This window comes from Podarcis liolepis, assembly GCF_965112155.1.
Source record: "Podarcis liolepis genome assembly, chromosome: 14".
In the NCBI taxonomy this organism is placed as follows: domain Eukaryota; kingdom Metazoa; phylum Chordata; class Lepidosauria; order Squamata; family Lacertidae; genus Podarcis; species Podarcis liolepis.
The window spans coordinates 46,919,691-46,933,803 of record NC_139569.1 but is presented as its reverse complement, the minus strand read 5'-3'; the positions used below and the strand labels follow the sequence as shown (position 1 = coordinate 46,933,803).

General features: G+C 46.9%; 1 protein-coding gene across 6 annotated transcripts in view; it reads right to left on the bottom strand.

Annotated features, from left to right (window-relative positions):
- LOC310693489 (sodium/nucleoside cotransporter 1-like) overlaps positions 1 to 14,113 on the bottom strand; it is a 24,764-nt gene extending 10,651 nt beyond the window's left edge. The window contains exons 1-14 of one of the 6 annotated variants that reach the window (XM_083475690.1): positions 13,427 to 14,067; positions 12,594 to 12,802; positions 12,232 to 12,320; positions 11,637 to 11,737; positions 10,162 to 10,351; positions 8,991 to 9,132; positions 7,956 to 8,069; positions 6,441 to 6,518; positions 5,452 to 5,532; positions 3,852 to 3,932; positions 3,253 to 3,378; positions 2,729 to 2,859; positions 1,889 to 2,057; positions 701 to 898 (exon numbers count right to left, since the gene is read on the bottom strand). In XM_083475690.1, coding sequence (XP_083331816.1) covers positions 701 to 898; positions 1,889 to 2,057; positions 2,729 to 2,859; positions 3,253 to 3,378; positions 3,852 to 3,932; positions 5,452 to 5,532; positions 6,441 to 6,518; positions 7,956 to 8,069; positions 8,991 to 9,132; positions 10,162 to 10,351; positions 11,637 to 11,737; positions 12,232 to 12,320; positions 12,594 to 12,779 — 1,686 coding nt within the window. In that variant the 5' untranslated portion in view covers positions 12,780 to 12,802; positions 13,427 to 14,067. Of the gene's footprint in view, positions 1 to 700; positions 1,768 to 1,863; positions 2,058 to 2,728; positions 2,860 to 3,252; positions 3,379 to 3,851; positions 3,933 to 5,451; positions 5,533 to 6,440; positions 6,519 to 7,955; positions 8,070 to 8,990; positions 9,133 to 10,161; positions 10,352 to 11,636; positions 11,738 to 12,231; positions 12,321 to 12,564 lie in introns of those variants that run through there. The other 5 variants (XM_083475689.1, XM_083475691.1, XM_083475693.1 and 2 more) reach the window with 5 other exon arrangements.

Genomic DNA, 14,113 nt, shown 5'->3' with positions numbered 1-14,113 from the left:
GGGTTTTCATACTGGTTTCCTGTGCCAGGGCTTCATCGCTTGCCTGCATATATTACTATAAAACCATGGGGCTGTTGCACACACAAGGTTGCTGATGTGCAACCGGAATAGGTGACTTTCTCATTTTAATTTCTCTCCATTTCTCATTTGCCTAGTCTTTAGTTCAGTTTGTTACTACACATTGCTACTGCAGTTAGTGATTTCTTGGCTACTGCAGGAAGCTCCTGCAGCCAATCAGAAACCGCAGAAGCTCCGTTGGACATTCAGCTTCCAAAAAAAGTTCGCAAACCGGAACAGTCACTTTTGGGTTTGTGACGTTTGGGAGCCAAACGTTCAAAAACTAAGCTGTTTGAAAATCAAGGTACTGTACATGCATTTTTGCACACATCACTTGACAGGAGAACTAGAGTATAAAATTCAGAGAAGTGCAAATTTCAAAGGATTTGCTGTGTTTCAGTATTGCTTTGGAAAATGAGAAGTGGGCAGGTTTGCCTTTAAAAGTGAACTGAATCCAATTTCTCATTCAGTCCAATGTACAACCACTTTCTGCTGTGCTGTGTCCCTAGCCTCAAACCCAACTGCACAATGGTCAGGTATTGTTGCAGTGTTTGGGTCTGGAGGACAGTTGTACACAACAGATGTTGGTGCATGAGTCCATTGAACTGACATTTCCCCTCCACCACATGACTGGCGCACTTGCCGAAATCCACTGCTTGTGTGTCCCGTCCCACTCGGGTAGTCCTTTCAATCGTTTCTCTTTGTAGCCTGAGAGCTGTTGATAAGCCACAAACTCATTTAAGAATATCTTGATTCCTAGAAGCTCAGCTACCACCGGGGCATCCTCCCAACTTGCTCCCAACAAGAATGCTACAGGCACCAGGACATAGGAACAGATCAACTGGGAGGGAAAAGAAAGGTTTAGAAATAAAATCAATGGTCAGGTACCCACATGACTTCTGCCATCCCAGGCCACCTTCCCCACCCATCCTCACTAGCACCCATATCCATGGCACAAACTCACTTCCCATCTCTACTCCTGCCCAGCTACCCCCTCCCCACATCTGTTGTGAATCCACAGTAAATCCTCCACACTAAGATTATAGGAGAGGGCAAGATTAGGGATGGGCAACCTGTGGCCCTCAACCTAATTTCATGTGGGCAGGGGGAGCATGGAGTGTGAAATGGGGGGAAATGGGGACAGGAAATGGAAATGGGCAGAGTGATGGTGTAAGGGACTGGGCAGAGTAATGGTGGAGGCCGCCTCCCTATCCTAACCCTTCCATGGAGGAGGAAGAGGAAGACAGTATAGATTTACAATGGGTTTGAGGGAGGTCACAGCCCAGAGGCAGATGAGGGGAAAAGTTGGGAAATAATGGGAGAGCCAGAACAAAACCCAGTTGACACGTCATTAGAAAGCATCCCAAACCCTCCATTTCCCAGAACCCGGCGAGCCTTAAAAGTAGGAGAGCAAAGAGCTCAAAGACAGAGGGCACGTAGCAGCACCCGTAGAGGAGATGATGAGACAGACAAATGAGGAAGTGGGAGAGACGGGGTGGAGATTCACTCGGGACAACGCCATTATCCAAAAGGCTGGGTTCTATAGCCTCTCTCTGTAAAGATTGAAATAAAGGACGGCAAGAAACTTTTCCTTGTCTTTATACTTTCCTGGGCAACCAGCCGGGAGCCGCTGACAGCATTCTGAAAGATGGAAGCAGTAGGGGGAAGCCCTCTGCACCAGTCGGTTCAGATGTCTGACCTGTCCTTGCCCTGGCAACCCATTGAGTGAGAGGGCAAGAGAGCCAATAAGTGACAATACACATATCATTCCCTCTTAGCATCCGTTGACCACCCTGGTGTACTCACAGGGTGGCTGCCTTGTGGATGGTACCTGGAAGGAGAGTTCTGGCAGATTGACCATGCCTCCCAGCCAAGCAAGGGCAGCATTGATGAACTCCAGTACAGCCAGGAATGCTATCAGGTTGGCCGCAATGTTGGCCACCAGCCCCACAGAGACGGCTGCTCCATTGCTGGCAGCTTCCAGGACATTTTTCTCCTCCCTGCACCAACAATACACCAAGTGAGAAGAAAACAGGCCCAAAAATTGCCTCCTTTGGCAAAGCAGCAATGACATACAAAGCTCCACCACGTAGAGCTCAGCAGACAATTCTGCATCCTACTATCTGAGGGCTTGTCCACATTTGAGCATTATTTAGCTGTTAATCCACTTGACTTAGACCTGCGCATATTTTGATTTGTATATGAAGAGCAACTCCAGTCGTTCTATTTATAGCAGTAAATGGTCTAAATTGTTGATTCCACTGGGGCAGTTAAGTACTCATGCCAAATAATTACTGGCAGGGTGTGCATGCAGTCTCTGGCTAACATGCTGCTCACTATGCCTGGGGTGGGTAGAACCTCCAGATGTTGAAGTATAGCTCTCATTGGCCATTGCTGGCTCAGAGTGATGGGAGATGGAATGCAGCAACATCTGGAGAGCCAAAGATTCATCAACTGAGTCCTATACTGCAATAGTTCTCCCTACTTCACGTTGGCTTCTTTTCCAAGCTTTCTCTGTTTCTCTTTGCTATGGAGAAGTTGTGCAAAGATGTTCCTGTGTCTCTCAGATGTTGACTCCCCTAGTTCTGCACCCCTCTTCCCACTTAATCCTGCACCCTTCCAGGATCCTTTGGGCAGCCTCATGATCCTCATGTGCTCTGACTACACTCACCCACAGGCAATTTTCACGCCCTCCTGGCTCCGGAACTTAGATTCTTCCACTTCTGGGTAGACAAGCTTAGCCATAGCCAAAGCACAAGGTGCTGCCATTACTGAAGCAGCAATCAAGGATGAGGCATCAATCTGTAGCAGAATGTAAATGCAGGATTGTGATCTTGGATACATATCTCAGTAGCACCACAATACGGTAGAATGATGGGATGGCAGGCATATTTGGTGTCCCCCAAAGAACTAAAAAATGTTACATATTAAATCCAGCAAGCCACTTTGCTCTTTGACATGTGATAGACAAGGAGAAACAGGGCCTGCTTGGTGGTGGAAGTTTCTGTTGTGAACCTCAGTGTGAAACCATATTTATATGGATTCCAGACCAATAAGCTAAATACAAGAGCCCTTGGAGTTGTCCAGCCATTACTCTCTCAACTACTGTGCCCTCCAGAAAGGGCACTTATGGTAAAATGGAAACTTGCCTTCTACAACCAGGACCTTGGGTAGCTCTCTGCATTGCTGACTCACCCCAAATGAAATGTAAGCTCCCATCACACTGCCGGCAATGGTGGCAAAGCCACCAGTCATCACAGCATGAACCTCTGACCGCGTCATGTCCAGCAGGTAGGGACGGATGAGCAGTGGCGCTTCTGTCTGGAGGGCAGAAGGGAAAAAAGGGGAGAGGCACATGTTGCAGAGTTTTTGCCCCCTAGTTTGCAGCCCTAGAAACAGCACTCACAGAAGTAGTGAATTTAGAGAGATTTTTGCTTCCAGAGCAAATGAAACCAAACAGAAGAAATCACAGTCTTGAAGTAAAACACTCCTGATCTGATTGTGCTCAAATTTGGGCATTTTGAGATGATGGTGTATAGTCCATTTCATCCATTGATCTCAGGGAAATTCACAACATAAAAATACAAGATGAAAACAAAAAATGCATAAGAAAAACAAGAACAGACACACTACCCAATGACCCCCGCCCACTACCCCCTCCCACAAACACATTTAAAAGGGTATAGGACGTTAATCAGCCTGGTTGGAGAGGAATGTTTTTTTCCCTGGTCCCTAAAGGTGTATAATGAAGGTTTGCCTGGGGCAGGGGTCAAAACAAGAGAAGCCCTGCTTACCATTCCCACAAACACGTTCCCCACCACACTCAGAGATTCCGTGGCTGCTGTGCCCATGGTGATCTGCAGGAGCCAGGACAACTGCAGGAAGGAGTAGGAGACGGTCAGAGGGCATTACTGCCCCGTCACACAGCCTACAAGACTTAGTATTATTAATAATAATTGTAATTTATTAAATTTGTATACTGCCCTACACCCACAGGTCTCAGGGCTATTCACAGGATAAAATCACGATAGAAAAACACAGAATACAGAATCAAAATAAAAACAAGAACAACTCAATAACCCGCCACGTCCCCAACACATTTTAAAAGGGAACTGGATGTCGATCAGTCAAAGGTCTGGTTAAAGTGGAACATTTTTGCCTGACTCCTAAAGGTGTCTAATGAAGGCGCCGGCTGAACCTCTCTGGGGAGAGCATTCCCCAAAAGGGGAATCACTGCAGAGAAGGCCCCGTTCTCGTGCTGCCACCCTCCGGACTTCTCATGGAGGAGGCACATGAAGAAGGGCCTCAGAAGTTGATCTCAGGGTCCAGGTAGGTTCATATGGAAAGAGGCGGTCTTTGAAGTATTGCAGTCCTGAGCCGTTTAAGGCTTTATAGGTTAAAACCAGCACTTTGAATGGGGCCCAGAAACTAACTGGTAGCCAGTGCAGTCGGACCAGGATCGGTGTAACATGCTCAAAAGTTGCCCCAGTGAGACACCCGGCTGCTGAATTCTGCACTAACTGAAGTTTCTGAACTGTCTTCAGAGGCCGCCCTACATATAATGCATTGCAGTAATCTAACCTTGAGGTTACCAGAGCATAGACAACGGTAGTTAGGCTATCCCTGTCCAGATAAGGGGTAGCTGGGTCAGCAGACAAAGCTGATGGAAGGCACTCTGTGCCACTGAGGCCACCTGAGCCCCAAGACTTGACAACGAAGATCTTCAGTAGCTATGAATTTTCCTCTTGCTCTTGTTTGGCTCACCTTGCAAGCACAGCCATTCCCCATACCCATTCCTTAGCTATGAAGCTTAGCAATGAGCGAACGCAGAACTTATTGGGTTCAGCCTTTGGTGTCTCCAGATAGGGCCAAAAGACCCCTCTCTTGAAATGTCGGAGAGCTGCTGCCAGTAGACAAGATGGAGCTATGTAGACCAAGGAGTTGACTCAGTATAAGAAGGCTTCCTGTATTCCTTCTTTTTCTCCAGGCAGCATAGCTGGTCCCTGCTTCTCGTCCCCTCCATCACACATGTCTTAGTACTGACTTTCCATCAACAAACCCTCCCCTTTGTGACAGCAATCACTCTTCCTGCCCCCTTCTCTCTACCACAGCCATGTTGGTTGCCTCATCTTCCCTGCAAGAGCAACTTCTTCTCCATCCTTGTGGCATGATCTCCCTCCCCACTAGCAGGCAGCAGTGCCTTACCTAGGTTTCCCACACCGTCCAAAATCTTCACACACACTTATCTTGGGAGTTTTTCTCCGGAGCTCAGAGATCTTTCATGATCTTTTATAGTAAGTTGCATGGTAGAGAGAAATGGTTGACCCTCCTCAGCTACACAGTGGGGGCTCAAAAGCATCTCTCCACTGCCCAGAGCCTTGTGCTCAGCATTACCTTCAGGATTATGAACTGCATGACTCCCAGGTAGTAGAGAATGGACATCACACAGCTGAAGAAGACAATGATGGGCAATGACTGGAGGCAGAAAGCAAACAGTGAACGTCAGGCTTTAGGGAGTTCTAGACAACCTACAACACAGCATATATAGGGGTTGATTATAAAGTTGAGCACAGAAGGTCTGAGCAGCTTGTAAGGTGCAGAATGTTATAGAAATCCTGGGCACAGTGAGCTAGTCCAATGGCCCACACTGGCAAAGCGAAGTAGACTTAACATGATTGGACATCTGTGGAGTTAACACAATGGCCAGAAACTCACCACTTGGCTTGTTTGGGAGCATTTGTGAGTGCAAATTCCAGGAAGACAGCAGCAGCCTTGTGGAGGTTATGGGCAAGGTGCCCTCTGATGCCTCCTAAGTGTTGCTCCTGTGTCTGCCACCTGCAAGCTTATCGGGGGAAGAGGAGGCAGAAAGCAGTAGGGACAGGTGTTGGTGGGGAAAGCACAGCAACTCCCGTCTCCCAGGATTTCCTCACCCTGGTGCTGAAAGGAGTAGCACTCAGTGAAGCTGCTTTAGCTGCCCTCTTCACTTTCCCCAATGTCTCCAACATGCGCAGTGCACATCAGAACAGAACCCAGAAGCATTGGAGACAGGGAAGATGGCAGCAGCTAAAACTACCTGGCCTGGCATGAATTTTCCAAAGGACATAGCTCTTAAAAGAAATAAAAATTAAGAATGCTGATGTCAACCACAGATGGGCTCCATGGACCCTGGCATTTTTTGTCCCACTATGCCAGATAACGACACTAGGCCTGTTGCCCAGACTGTAGCCCACAGCTCAGACAGGTCTTATCCCAGTCCAACCACACAATGAAATGCCAGCCTCTCGTGTCAAGGACTCAATAGCAAAGATGACTCAGGGAAGGATAAGGAGAAAGAGAGAAAGAGAGAGAGAGAGATTAGGGTCAAACATGCCCCTTAAACTAACCTGAAAGGCAAACGCCTCTTGGATCAACTTGTCTCCAAAGACGAAGCTGGAACCAGCTGTGGTGTAGTTCAGGAATGTCTATAAGGGAACAGAGGGAACGTTGAGGAGAATGAGTATGCACAGGACTTTACTCAGTTGCATTGGATAAGGCGGAGACCTAAGTGCTTATTTTGGAACATCTTTCCTGAAATGTACATATGATGTTACAGTGGACAGTTCAAGCATCGTTGTGAAGCCAGAGGTGCTACTCGTGCAAGTCTTATTCAGGCCTCATGACCCTGGTCACCACACAATAGATAGCTTTTCCCCACTGCTGCTCAGAGACTCTCTCTTTTTTTAACGACCACTTCCCCCATAAAGAGCCCTTGCCACCACCATTAGGAAGCTGCCTTATATTAGATTATCTAGTTGAGGGTTGGCAACAGCTATCTAGGGTTTCAGACTGGATCTTCCCCGGTCCTACCTGGAGATGTTGGGGGCCTTCTGCATACAACACTATGGCTAACCGGCATGCTGGGAGCAAGGAAAGATGACAACAGTCAGAGAGCAAGACCTCTGGCTACTTTGGCCATCTATGGTGACAGTGGCAGGAGAAAGGGAAGAGGAAGTCCTTTCACAGGTGGTGGTATTAAGAGAAGGAGAGCCGTACTGACATTGCACTGCCACTACTGCCACCACCAAAGTAAGGTGGCTCCCCGCCATCTGAATCAGTTCTGTTCCACCCCACTGAGGAAAATAAAACTGCCATGCTAGCTCACTGTCTGTGGACCAGGTTGGTGCTGGAGCAGCTTGATGCACCCCTAATGGAATGCATTCTTATATACCGTGAACACCCTGCCTTGCCTTTTCCATTTGCCCGGGTCTTTATTTCACATTTTCAAGACATCTGCCACTCCCGCCTGTCTCAGGAAGGGCTGCTCTCATCCCCCTGAGTTAGGATGTTTGGCACATGAAGCTGCCTTGCACCAGGGGTAGCCAATGTGGTGCCCTCTAGATGTTCTTGGGCTGCAAGTCCCATCGTTCATGACAATTGGCCTTGCTGGCTGAGCTGGATGGGAGTTTAGAGTCTAACAATATTCATGGGGCTCTGCATTGGCTACCTCTACCTAATACTGAGTCTGAATATTGGTTGAACTTGAACCAACCCAGTCCTGTTTATAATAATAATAATAATAATAATAATAATAATAATAATAATAATAATAATATCTTTATTGTCATTGCCCCCTCTCGGGGACAACGAAATTACTTGGCTGCTCCATCCACCCAGGTAGGGCACTCCACACAAAATCAAAACAACTATAAAAACACTAATTAAAACAATACAGTATAATACAGCAAGGAAGAGTTGAGGAGCAACCAGCCGCTGCATCTACATCTAGCAGCTGCTCCCCAAGATCTTGAGTAGAGGATGCTACTGGATCTGCAATCCATATACTTGGGGCTGAATGTGGGAGCTGGGGAGTGCAAAGAATGCACTTAGATGTAGTCATTTCCAACAACACTGCTCTGCACCTGAATCTGAGTACCAAGCCACTGGAAGGCCTGAAATCCAGGTTCTGTCCGGATGATGAACACTCCAAGGATAAACTGCAGGCCAAGCCCCCAGAACACAGCTCTCCATGACACCTGCAACACAGCACAAGAGGGAATCTTGTGAATACAGAAACCAAGGGACATGTCAGTGAGACTCAATGATAGCCCCAGGTTGCAGAAGTGCTAACCTCAGGATTAACAAAGCACATTGATTTCTTGAATTCACCTGAGAAGGAGGCAACAATGATCCCCAGCATGAATAGGGTGGTTGCTGTGCAAAGTCCAAAAAATCAGCTCAAATTCTACATATTTCAATTGGATTCCGTGAGAGAGGGTCTTAAGTGAGCAAATCAACTGAATGAGAGCCATTTGAACTTGTCAGCTGTTGCCCCCAAAGGGAAAAAGCAGAGCAGATGGAGTAACCCAGTGTGGCCTAGTGGTTAGAGTGTCAGGCTAACACTGGGGAGGTCTATGTCCAAGCTCTGACTCAGCCATAAAGCTTGCTGAATGACCTCTCAGGCAGCCCCACCTCACACGGATTAAAATGGGGAAGGGCATGCCTCATAGGCTGCCTGGAAAGGTAGGGCATAAATAAACTGTCCTTCATTGCGTGTCTTCAGAAACAGATGGTGGACTGCCATTTGTTGGAACGCTCCAGTTCTGGACTTCTGGCATCAAGCAAGGCCTACAACCCACCCACCCCACTGTAACTGTCTTATCGTTACGAAGTTCTATCTTGCCCAACCACTCTGCAGGTTTTATTTAAAATCTGGCGCCTGAACTCTAGCAGAACCTCAGCCCAATTCTATGACTGCTAATTCTCAAGTTAAGCCCCACCGAACTCTGAGAAGATTACTCCCAGGGATAGATACATAGGATTGTGGGTTTTATAGACTGGGAAGGTGGCAGGAAATTGTGGGTTGCAGATGTATCAAATCATCTGTGGGAAAGTGTGGGTTGTAGGTGTATCACATCATCTAAGGACCCCAGGGCAAAGAGAATGCAGCTACTTACGGCTCCGTGGTGTTTGGAGCAGACAAAGAGCACCAGCACCAGCGCAGCGAAGCCACCCAGGGACACCAACTGCTCTCGCCTCTGGGACATGTCAAGAACCAGCCACACTATCAGGCCGATCAAAATGATTGCACACAGCACCCTAGGAGGGAAGCAGATCACCACTATTGCAGAGATACACCCAGACAGGCTTTGCTAAATAAATGAGATTTGTTGGGGAGGCTGTTCTTCACATCCTGATGGTTGGGATGCAAGACTGTGTCCATACATGATTATGGGATTCATCCCCCTCCTCACCCCCTTCCACTGCCTAGCTAAGATAGTTTTATTCTAGCAAGCATGTGGCCTGCTGGATTGAAGGGTTGTAGAACTGAACTGTTGTCTTTTCAGCTCTTTCTTCTGGCACATTGCTTGCCAACAGAACTTGGTTGAAGTTCTCTACCATTTCTATTGGGTTGTGGTTTTTTTTTGCCATTTTATTGTATAACATTGAATTTAGGGATGGGGAATAGATTTGATTCAGTAAGCAATTGATGCTGAATCTTTCCCAAACAATCTACAAACCAAAACGCAACCATCCTTTGAAATTTGCTCTTACTGGAATTTTGCGATGCAGTTCTTCAAACAAATGGTGTTCACAGAAATATATATTTTAGGGGGAAGTGTGCTAAAAATGAAGGTATTTGTAAAAAATAACACACAAAAATGCATTATATTGGGCAAAATTGCTTGCAAAAATGTGTACATTAGTCAGAATTGCCAATACAAATGTGTTCATTACAATATATTTGCATTAAAATGCTGATTAATTTTTATGAGTGTTTCCCCCCCAACGAAAGAAAGAAAGAAATGCCACAAAATGTGGAAAACTGTATTTAAGACTGAAAAAAGGAGTTGTTGTTTTAAGAAAAATGATAATTTTCAGTGTGGAATAAATCACTGCAGAGCTATCCATCTACAGCAAGATACATTTACAGAGTGCAACTTTATTCAGGTTTACTTTGACGTAAGTCCCATTTTGTTCAGTGGGGTTTGCTGCCAGATTAAGCGTGTCGAGAACTGCACCATCCTGAGCATATTTGCAAAAGGTTCCCTTGCAGTTTTCACAATGGATGGTTACAAGGGTGGAGATCGCTCCTATTCGGATCTGTGCAGCAAGCCCCTAACTCACCATTTCAGCCATGGCCAGATGCTCCGGCAGCATTTTCGGAAAGGGCCGAACATCTGGACAATCTTGGAACCCCAGAATTTCTTGACCATGCTATAGATCATGAAACAAACCACCAGGGCAGTCAAAATGACCAAAGCCAAGGCTCGGTTGAAGTCCAGCCAACAGGCTGCAATGAAGTAGGCCACATAGCCTAGAGAGAAGAGATGCAAAGGTCAGGAAATGCACCTGTGGGTCAAGTCCTTTGCCAACAGTGCAGGGCTGGGCTCTGCTTTCTCCCTGTAGTTATCAAGATATTATTCTCTCCAGGCCATTGCACTGAGGTAAGGTACTGCAATGTTGAAATCTAGCAAGTCGCCCCACCTCATTCGGTATTTAGGCCGCATTCAATAGCAAACAGCTGTGGGCAATTCTGGACAGTGGAAGTTGGTCCATTAGGACAAAGGGGGCACGGCTCCATCAATCTCAGCCTACCCTTTGCCAACCCCTGACTCCCTACTTAACAACCAGCTTCCTATTCTCAGTGTTGCACTTGTAGGACTCAGCAGGAAGGTAAAAAGGTAAAGGTACCCCTGACAGTTAAGTCCAGTCGCAGACGACTCTGGGGTTGTGGCACTCATCTCGCTTTACTGGCTGAGGGAGCCAGTGTTTGTCCAAAGACAGCTTCCGGGTCATGTGGCCAGCGTGGTGAACCAGAGCAGTGCATGGAAACACCCTTTACCTTCCTGCTGGAGAGGCACCTATTTATCTACTTGCACTTGATGTGCTTTCAAACTGCTAGGTGGGCAGGAGCAGGGACCGAGCAATGGGAGCTCACTCCGTTGCAGGGATTCAAACTGCCGATCTTCCGATCGGCAAGCCCTAGGCTCTGTGGTTTAGACCACAGCACCACCCGCGTCCCTAGCAGGAAGGTAGATGGTTACAAATGCAGAATTAAGTCTTGAGGTAATTGCCTCTGGCGCCACCTACTGTTAGGCTCCCTGTCTTCTGCCCTACCAGTCCCAATGGGCACCAGGCACAACTGCTTCTAGAGGGCTTTGTAGGGGTGCTATATCCTACAAGTGCTCATCACTTTGCTCTCAATCAAAGATCCCTCCCAATGTTCCATCTGAGCCAAAATTTATTTGGATTTTTTTAAAAGCTACTCCTGAAACACTGGGAGAATTTTGGTCTTCCCCAGGGAACATTGTTTTCATATTGGTGAAGAAAGCAATGGGCTTACTTCCTACACCTTTCTGTCTTAACCCGTTGCTTCCTTCGTACACCGGCTTGAATTTAACAATCACGTTGCATTCAGCATGACACGAGCTGAAATTTCTCAGAATGGTGTGGAGACTTTTAGAGGGGTCATATATGATCAGCTCATGTGGCCTAGAGGTTTACCAAAAGGGAAGAAAACCCAAATTATTAGGTGTGTCGCCCCCACTCCTTCCAGTGCCACAAAAGTGTCAAGGTGTGTGTATGAATAATAGCCTCACCTGCACACAGGATGCCCAAGAAGATCTTCCGTAGTATCTTGGCATGAGCCTTGCAAAAGCACTTTGCCTTAGAGAAAGGCTCAGCTGCTGCATTCTTGATCCTGAAGAGAATCACACCAAGAGAATAAGCCTGGGTGCATGTCTGAAAGAGGGGGAACGGGGCTGCCATTTGTAGCTCCAGCAGTCCCAGGTGTCCTGCAAGAGGCTGGAGGAGCTTCTGCACCTGTGTGACTCCCTTCATTCTTGTTAAAAGGTGCAGGGGAGTGGCAGATGAGGATGCTTACCTGATGCCCCTTCAAGTCACTGCTGTGGGGACCAGGGATGCAGCAGTATGACTTTGGATAACCACCTTCCCTCCAATTCTGAGGCTGCTGGGGGAGTCTAGAAGGGATACCTCCTCCTGTAAGTACCTGTCCAAACCTTAAGGTATCCTGCATTTGCTGGTTGTTTTCAAAGCCTACGATTTATATGGTCTTTTACTGTGATCACTTCTTACATTTGGGGGTTAAGCTGGGCTGGATTTTTAAGCTTCATTGTGGCTTTATTTTTATTTGCACAACGCAGAATGAATCAATAAAGAATATATTTTCCATACCTCTGGAAAGAAGTATCATGCACATCATTGCCCTCCTTGAACTCAGAAGGCCAAGGGTTCTCTGCCACCTGCGGATTTCTGTCTGCTTCCTGCCAAAGGGCACAGGGAAATATTTCCTGTTCATAAATGCTTTTAAAGCAGCAGTTGATATTAATGCACCAGAGGTGGCCTTTGCTCTCTCTGGTCTAGGCATACAAAGGTACAGTTATTCTACTGCTTAGAAGCCTATTTTATCATTAAGCGCTATATAAATTAATAAACAATGACAACAACAACATGGTCCTCTTTTGAGAAAGTGCAAAGGGCAGAGTTAAGAAGCAGTGATGGTGTTACCGTGAGCTCTAACGCTGGATTCTCCAAACCTCTGTCGCCAGCTCCAAGTGAAATCCTGACTTCTCCCATCTCTGCAGCTGCCTGAAGTTGAACTGCTGGCAAAGACAGTGCATAGTCAGTCTGGAAGCAAAGGAGCCCTCGGCACCCTCCTGTCTCAGGATCACACCAATCCTGCTGTCTGGTCTTGTACTGATTATAAATCGGAGTGCAGACATGAATGGGCTGCAAAAGGTCCGAGCTGGGAAAAGAACTGGCCCACTAATAAAATGGTATGCCGATGTCTTGCGCTGCCCAGGAGGAGGAACATAACAACATAAAGAGTCCTGCTGGATCAGGCCAATGTTGTCCAGCATCCTGTTCTCACAGTGGCCAACCAGATGCCTATGGGAAGCCCACAAAGCAGATCCCAAGGACAAGCCCACTCTCCTCTCCTGCGGATTCCAGCCACTGGTATTCTGAAGCATTGTTGCCTTTGCCTATGGAGGTAGATTATAGCCATTGTAGCTAGTCGCTCCTCCATGAATATGCTCGATCCTCTTTTAACATGGTAAGTAAAAGGTGCAGTCTGTTGGGGCCCTTGAAAAAGTCAAAACATCACCCTCAAAGAAAAGAGATTCCCCACATTGACAATGCACACACAGGACTGTTCTTTTCTTCGCACAGAAATGCTTTGAAAGCAAATGATACAAATGCACCAGAGATGGCCCTTGTTTTTCTCTCTCTGGTCTCCTGGACCAGGTTTAGAAATGCCCCCCCCCATCGCTCGATTGTTCGACTTTCCCCAAATTAAATGCTCTCTTCCCTCAAAATAAATGCTGCCCACCCTAGTGATCTCATCCTGAGTGGCTGGCAAATAACTCACAGCAATATCGAACTCTGTCCTGCTCCTCATGAGACGTAGGGAATTCCTTCTTGGTCAGATCCACTCATGCCTCAGGCGAGGCAATGGAAAGTTATCAATTAACAGAACAGTCCAAAGAACTGGAGGCAGATCTCCTATCACAGCAAAGTCCTGCTCCTCTTCACACACGTAGGGATTGTTTATTTTCAGCCTCATTACTTCCTGCTGATAAGTATCGTTTTCTGGGAAACAGTAAGGCAGGTTCCTCCAGATGGATGAGAACACCATCTGACCAAACTCTTCTTTGAACTAGGATCCCTTTATCTAGCACAGGGATGGGGAAGCAGTGGTCCTCCGACATTAGTTTATTTGCAAAAGAAACAGTACAGTGTCATTTGATGTGCTGGTCAATTGGGAGAAGACAGTACACGTACTCTATTCTTGCCCTGTCAGACTCATCCAGGAGAGATGGGAAAGGAAATTTGGTCAGAAAATGACAGAACTCTGTTAAAACTCCTGTTCTTTAGAGCAAGCCAGAACTGAAATGGGAAAAGGCTTCTTCCTAACACATTGTGTGGACAAGTCTGATACGCATGGCCCTGCCTACTGGAGTCAGAGGGATGTGCAACCTGCTCTTAAAAGATACCAGTTCATGGTATGCTGGTCTCAACTTTTAAAGTACAAGCAGAACTGGTTTCTGCTCACTGG